Source organism: Siphateles boraxobius, unplaced genomic scaffold, assembly GCF_051911475.1.
Source record: "Siphateles boraxobius isolate OS27281-9 unplaced genomic scaffold, OSU_SipBor_1 65, whole genome shotgun sequence".
NCBI classification, from domain to species: domain Eukaryota; kingdom Metazoa; phylum Chordata; class Actinopteri; order Cypriniformes; family Leuciscidae; genus Siphateles; species Siphateles boraxobius.
Genome location: NW_027509192.1, coordinates 18635026 through 18642574, shown reverse-complemented (window position 1 = coordinate 18642574; position 7549 = coordinate 18635026). Strand labels below are relative to the sequence as shown.

The 7549-nt window shown below is 32.7% G+C and overlaps 1 protein-coding gene across 5 annotated transcripts in view; it reads right to left on the bottom strand.

Moving 5' to 3' along the window:
• Window positions 1-5871: 5871 nt before the first annotated feature.
• Window positions 5872-7549, bottom strand: part of rassf7a (Ras association domain family member 7a) — a 47252-nt gene continuing 45574 nt past the window's right edge. For all 5 annotated transcript variants that reach the window (XM_077211377.1, XM_077211379.1, XM_077211376.1 and 2 more), the window contains one exon: window positions 5872-6149. In XM_077211377.1, coding sequence (XP_077067492.1) covers window positions 6118-6149 — 32 coding nt within the window. In that variant the 3' untranslated portion in view covers window positions 5872-6117. The remainder of the gene's footprint in view (window positions 6150-7549) is intronic.

Below are 7549 nucleotides of genomic sequence, written 5' to 3'. Positions count from 1 at the left end.
ATCATTTGAAAATTGGCATGCAGTCTTTGTCCAAGATGCCATGATGATTTATGAGGACTTTGTGTATAACGAAAAAAATGGCTGCCATTGGCCAATAACCTTTGAGCACAAATTAGCCCAGGTTAATGAAGGCCGATCTGAACGAAACTCAGTGGGACTGTTTGACTCATGGTCCTAGAGGTCTGTGCGAAGTTTGAAAGAAAATGGCCACCGCGTGGCGCTCTTGCGTTTTACACCCTATATATCAAGCAACGTATCACACATACACAATATTCATATCATGTTGAATCTCATCATTCTGAACAACTTTGCCTCAAGAACCTGTCAATAAAATAGTTTATTAAATATTTGCAATTATTTGAAAAAATTACTTTTTCAAACTCCTCGTAAGCCATTTGTCCAATTTGTTCGAAACTTGACATGCATCATCTAAGGTCCCTCATGGTTTAATGATCGAATAAACCGTTTAGCAGATAAAATTTTTAATATATATCTGGAATTGCCCATTGTGAGTAACATGGAGTAACTGGAGAACAGGTCATTTTGAAATATGTGAAATGCTTATAAACAATTAAAAGTTATTTTCACAATTATATATCCCGATAACATTGAAAAAATATTTGTCTTTGTGTGTGTGTGTGTGTGTGTGTGTGTGTGTGTTATTGCTTAATGGAGTTAACATGACATTTCTTTGCTTTGAGATTACTGTTAAAAATGAACACTTTCAAAATGAAAGTGAGACAATGTGTGGCTCTGTGTGGCCCTCTGATGACATCTGCTGTTTATAATCCTAATTTTATCATTCACTAAAAGTTATTTTAACAGGCTTTGCTTTTGCATTCATATTTAGACCTTATAAAAACACTTAAAATCACATTTTTTCAGTTTATCACCTCATTTGTATACTGAGCTCTGTTTTGACAATTGTGTCACATAATGATTATAGTGAAACCTGAAAATGATGTGATACAGAGGAGATTTGCAGTAAGCCTTTTCTTACATATCATTTATTTCAAATATCTATATCTACAACAAAATGTGTGTGTGCATGCGTGTGTAAGCATGCTTAGTGTGTATTAAGTATTATTGTTTAAGCCTTTCATTCTTTTGTGTGTGTTTTAGTGTATTCTCCATCATGGATATTTTATGGTGTCAGGCTGTCAGCCCTACATTTTGTGTTAGCCTATTGATCAGCATAGATGGCATGAAGGTCTTAAAAAGCAGCTGAGATATGAAGATATTGCAGCTATATTCATGAATTAAACTTTCAAATGTGGAAGATTGTGACAGGTGTGCATACACCATAAAGTTTGTTTACGTTTTTTTTTTTTTGTTACAATTTTGTTTTCTTCTCTAGCCTTCCCTATAATTTCATAAAACATAATTTTTAAATTTACACTATATTTATTTAATTAGCTGCAGATTGACTGGTGAATTCTGATAGGGTTGGTGTCCCTATTCATTTATTCATTCATTTTAGTCACAGTATTCAATTATTTGCATTATTTACTTTATTTAGACAAGCAGTAAGAGCATGAAAAATGCTTTTACATTCTTTTGTAAAATTGAATGCATAACCCCAAGAATATTTATTCATAAAACTTTTGAGGTGGGGGAAAGAAAAACTATATTTCAATGCAAAGTTTCTCGAAGGAAAGCAATACATTTGCAAGACAACAGAAAAAAATGTAAGCGCCCGCTTTTTCCTATCTCATCTTTTCCTTTATTTTTTAGGGGCTCCCAGGATCCATATTCGTTAGTTTATTTGTAAATTAATGTAAATTGAAAACAATTCTAAAATAGAGTTTTCATATTGACTTTTCGCGCCATCTCTCTCTCTCTCTCTCTCTCTCTCGCTCTCTCTCTCTCTCTTTCTCTCTATGAATCCTTCGTACGTGCACATCCACACTAGCTTCATGGCTTTACTATACACAGACGAACAGAGTCCAACCACTGTCAAGACGCGGGTGGAGCTGTTTTTTTTCAAAAAGACGTAAAATCAATATATAATTGCATCAGCTGATAAATAGTACATCAGAGTCAACTTGCAAAATCAAAGTACAAAGTTTAATGCGGAAATTACTCGTAATATAACAGAAAAACGGAAAGTAAGTGCGCCGAAAATGGTTCATTCCTAAAGTACGACGTGCAAAACCGAACGCGCCGCACCCCGCTATAACACTCAGAAAATCCACCAAACACCCTGATGGTTATAGACACGCCCCTCTGACGCTGTAATTCGATAATTCCATTTAATAGGCGGGGTTTCAATGAAGGGATCGGCTGACTTTTGGCTGACTATCACGTCAATCAAATGCTGTTTTGCATAAGCAGGTCAGGTTGCAGTAGCAGGGGAGTGGGCAGGGTTGGGATAGTTGAACTTCTCCGCTGGTGTAGTGTACTATCCTCAATTTAATACTTTATTTGAGAAATTATTTACTTTGCCTGTGTATTGATAGGACACCATTAAGAAATGTTGTTTTTGCTCTTCTTCGAGTAATTAATTTGTTTATTGGGAAGTTAAGGTGAGTAAGTGTGGCTTTTATCTCTAATTGTCTGTCAAAATATTTTTTTATCAGTTTATTTGAACATGCGATAAATAGATAACCTTGCAAAATTGTATCCTTTGATATTTCAGCTTTATTGTTCTTGTAGGAGACATATATAGCGATACATTGACATATTATATTAACGTTATCATCAATATTTTACCATAAGTGATCAATTAAAAATTGACACTTATAATGAATCAAAACATATTCAGGCGTTTCATCCATAAGCCACATGGTCGAATAATAGATTAGATTATTTATAACTCATATAATTATTAGAAATAATTTTGTATATGCGCTTCCATCATTATGTGTAGTTGTAGAGTGACTGTTTAGCTATATAAAATGTGTTATATTTGTTCAGACATACTCCGGACTCCGTGGTTTCTTGTGGCATCAGATCTTGTGATTTCTGAAAGCAGGTAAGCCACTGACTAACGCACATTGCGCCTGTTCTCCACTCCACTGTGCGTGTGACAGCGGCTAACCTGCTTTTGGATGTGTGCCTGACTGACTGGGACTGTCCCACTGGAGACTCCTGGCGGATACAGACACTGGAGGGACACTTTTGGCTCAACTGGCCCTCGACGAGTCTTTTTGTTCCTGTAACTCAACTGGTAATTCTCTGTGCGTGAACCAAGCGTGTTCGATTCCCTTGAGCACATGTCCTGAATAAATGCACTGTGATCAATGTACAGTAAATGTAAATGTCGAATGACATCAGACAGTCACAGATCTACAGTAGACATGTACTCAGTGCTCCTGTACAGTTTTTTTTACATTTATCTCAAGTTGTTTCTAGTACTGTTATGCAATAATAACGTTACCGATATATTTTACTTGCAACCAGCAGCTCTGAACATCTGAACTTGTAGGTACAGTAATACAAGTCCAGTTACAGTAGCTGTGGGAGTGTCAGTATATGTCAATTGAAATCATATTCACAAGTTTAACAAACAGTGTGACAATCATATCTTTCATTCATTTATCATCAAATTTCCATTTTGGAAATTTCCCTTTCAGTTTTGGTTTTGTACAGTATGTGGTTTAGACGTTTTCCCTTTTCAATATGTTGAGGTTTTCATGATATGACACTAAATAATACTATGGAAATATAGGCTATCAAATTAAATATAGAAAATACAAACTAAAGCTTAATGTTTCCTACACCCCTCACATTTCGTCAAACATTTTAGTATATCTTCTCAAGGGACAATACTATAGAAATGAAACTTGGATATATTTTAGAGTAATCAATGTGCCATTGTTTTATGTGTATGTATGTATATATATATATATATATATATATATATATATATATATATATATATATATATATAAAACAATGGCTATAATTTTTTATTTTTTCTATAATTTTTTGGCTATGTATTTAATTATATATAATTAAATTGTGTATATATATATATATATATATATATATATATATATATATACAATTTAATTATATACAATTAAATATATAATATTTAATTATTATATATTATTGCCCCCTAACATTATATCAAATTTCATGCAATCAATTCTTTATAATGTATATACATTATTGGGAAATATGTAATTGAAAAATCATTATTGTGTCTTGGACTGCATTAGTTCTGTTAATGGCTCTGGTCCACTTAAGGGAATTCATCTCAGATTAGAGATTTGATTGAATCACTTTTGAACCTGCCTTTTTGTTGTGATTAAACCCCCTTGGTGTATTAATGTGAAAATTATTAATTAAAAAATATAATCTCATTAATGTAAATTCATGAGCATATAGCCACGCCTTTACGTGTGTGTATCCGTATCAATCCCATAGTTCCTGCTGACAGACATGAGAGGATTGGAGGCTTATCTACTATGGAAGACGGTTCCTTGATCTTATATATAATCCACTTTCATATAGTTATTCGTGGTATCAAAACAGCCAAGTTAAAAGAGAACAACTCAGAAAAACTTTTTTATACTGAATCATGCTTGGTGTTTAAAACCTTTGTGAAGTGGAAGAACAGATCTGTGATATCATAAGTTAAGATGTGCAGAGTTTATTCCTGTTAGTGGACTAACGAAATTGTGACTTCCTTTATAAAAATATGTCTTTATAGATTTGCATACTTTATAGGACAGTTCTGGGTTTAGATTAGGTGTCTCCTAAACTTAATTCCAAGAACCATATTTGATCAAATCAGATTCAGACCATATATGTAACATGAATAGGTGATGGTGTAAGAACGTAATAAATAAAAAATGTTTATTACAATTCCAAATTATTAGGATAAAAAAAAAAATCAACATCAAAAAAATATTTATAATTTTTAAATAAATGAAATAATGTATTGTGCATAAATGTGAAATGTATTGTAGTAAAATATAAGTATACAAGCATATAATGCCTTAATATAACAATAAAAAAGATAAAATAACTAAATAAAAATATTTATTTGTGGAGGTCAGGCCAGCTTAACACATAATACCAAGAAATTTAGTAATTTATGTTAATTGTTTTACTCAAATTATCTTAATATAAGTTGTAATAATAATAATAAATAAGTAGAACCTTTGGACCCCACTGTATATTCTGTGTCATTTTAGAAAAATTAAGTTTGTTTTATTGTTTTTTTTTTCATAGTTTTTATTTTTCATAGTTTTTTTTAAATGTCTATATAGTTATAATTACTCTTTTCCATTTTAGTAGTTATTTTAATACATCAATTAAACCAAATAAAAACTAAAAGCTGAAATAAAATTCGATAATATAAATAAAAAATGTTTTAGTGACACTCTACACTAAGGTCCATTAATTAACTTGAGTTAATCCATTAACTAAGAGTGCATGAGAAATATATTTGTATTTGTTCATGTTAGTGATAAAAACACAACTGTTTCATGTTAGCTCAGGTCCATTAGATCATATTAACAGATACAACTTTTGATTTTAATAATGTATAAGTAAATGTTGAAATTAACATTACGTAAGATTAATAAATGCTTTAGAAGTATTGTTTATTGTTAGCCAATGTTATCTTAACTAATGGTAACCAAATGTAACCTTATTATAAAGTGTTACTGTTATTTATATTTTATTTTATTTCAGTTTAAGTTTATTTTATTTCAATCTCCAGTTGTCATGGTTTTAGTTCTAAACTAATAACATGGTAGACTGCAGTTGTGTGATACGAATGCTCATTTTAGCCTATATATTATTAACCCAGTGTAAGTGTTCGAAAACATTCCCTGTGTTTGCTTTCTCTTAACATCTGAACCTTGTGAATCAGTAATCGAAAGTGAGTCGACAAACCATCGAGCGCAAGTCATCTAAGACACAATGCACAGTCTTTATTAAATACATAGACAAAAGTAAAAGATCTCGATAAAATCTGGTAATATTTTACAGTAAATACATGTACCATGAAATGTACCAAAAAGTAGTAAATATATAATTAATATATATATTTATTCATATATACAGGATATATCTAACATGAACTGTTATACTGATGCCAGTTAAGATGAATTTAAGCAGAAAGTCATTCTACATCCTTAGCCCTGTGCTTCAGGTTTATTACCGCCAAGACGATTCCCTGGAAGCCAGGACTGCAAGACACATAGAAAAGTACACTGAGTGAGGCTGTTGGGTTTAGAAATCATGATAGGTACAAAAATACTCAATCTGTGGAGGTTTCAGACACATTCCCATGCACACAGCAGCCGAGAGAACACAGCGGGAAACTTCAAACCCGGAGAAAAGTCCAAGCGTCTCACTTAACTCTGTATGTGCCCTGAGTTAGCAGTCGCTAAACCAGAAACATACCCACTCATCTTATTGATGAATATGTGAAAAAAGCACAAGGCATTGATAATGTGTGGGAAGGATGAATCCGACATCATCGGTTCTTTGGAAATAGCGAATACACACAGAGACGTTCCAACAGTCCAACAGGTTTTATCCAGAAAGTGTCCCGATAGTAGCAGATACAGACCAGAAAAACAACTGACCACTGGTAAAACATCTACTGATGATATTCTTGTCATTTAGACGTTTTTTTGCACAAAGAAAATGTCATCATGGGCAAGTTTCTCCTCAGAATAAGTAGCTAGCCACTGGTTCCACTTTTAAGTCCCAACTTTGTAATTGTTTGAAAGTATATGAGTGGAAATAGTTTATATTTTTGAATACTTGTAAATGCCATTTGTTCACAATCAGATGCCACAAACGTGATGCTTTCAAAATGATTATTTTATGTACACTGGTCACAATCTTTGTATTAACATTCAGAATGAATAAAATGAATGTTTGGATCATTGTCCACGCGGCACATCTTGTGGACAAATAGTTGTTTAAGGAGACGAGATATTAACATGTCACATAATTAGGCGTTCGTGTTAAAGTGATAGATCACCCAAATTTGAAGATTTTGTCTTGATTTATTCACACTCATGATGTCCAAACCTATATGATTTTCTTTATTCCGTGGAAAACAAAAGGAGATATTTCACGAAATGTTCAAGCTGCTACTTTTCCATTTGAAACCATATAGTAACCAGGGGCAAGATTCACAAAACATTCTTAAAGGGACAGTTCACCCAGAAATGAAAATTCTGTCATAATTTACTTATCCTCATTTTGTCCCAAACACGTGAGACTTTCGTTCATCTTTGGAACACAAATGAAGTTATTTTAAATGAAATCTGAGAGAATTTCCCTCCATTGACAGCTACACAACTACCATTTTGACGCTTCAAAAAGTTCATAAAGAGATCGTAAAACTAATCCATATGAATTGAGCGGTTTACTCCAAATTTTCTGAAGAGACACGATTGCATTTATGATGAAAGGATTGAATTTAGGCTTTTATTTACACATAAACATTGATCAGCAAACATGAACAGAAGCTCAAACGTGATGCGTAACAAGAGAATGAACCTCATTGGTTCGTCAATCGAACATGCTTGAGCTTCCGTTTACCACAACTGATGTGTGTGTTGATGAGTGT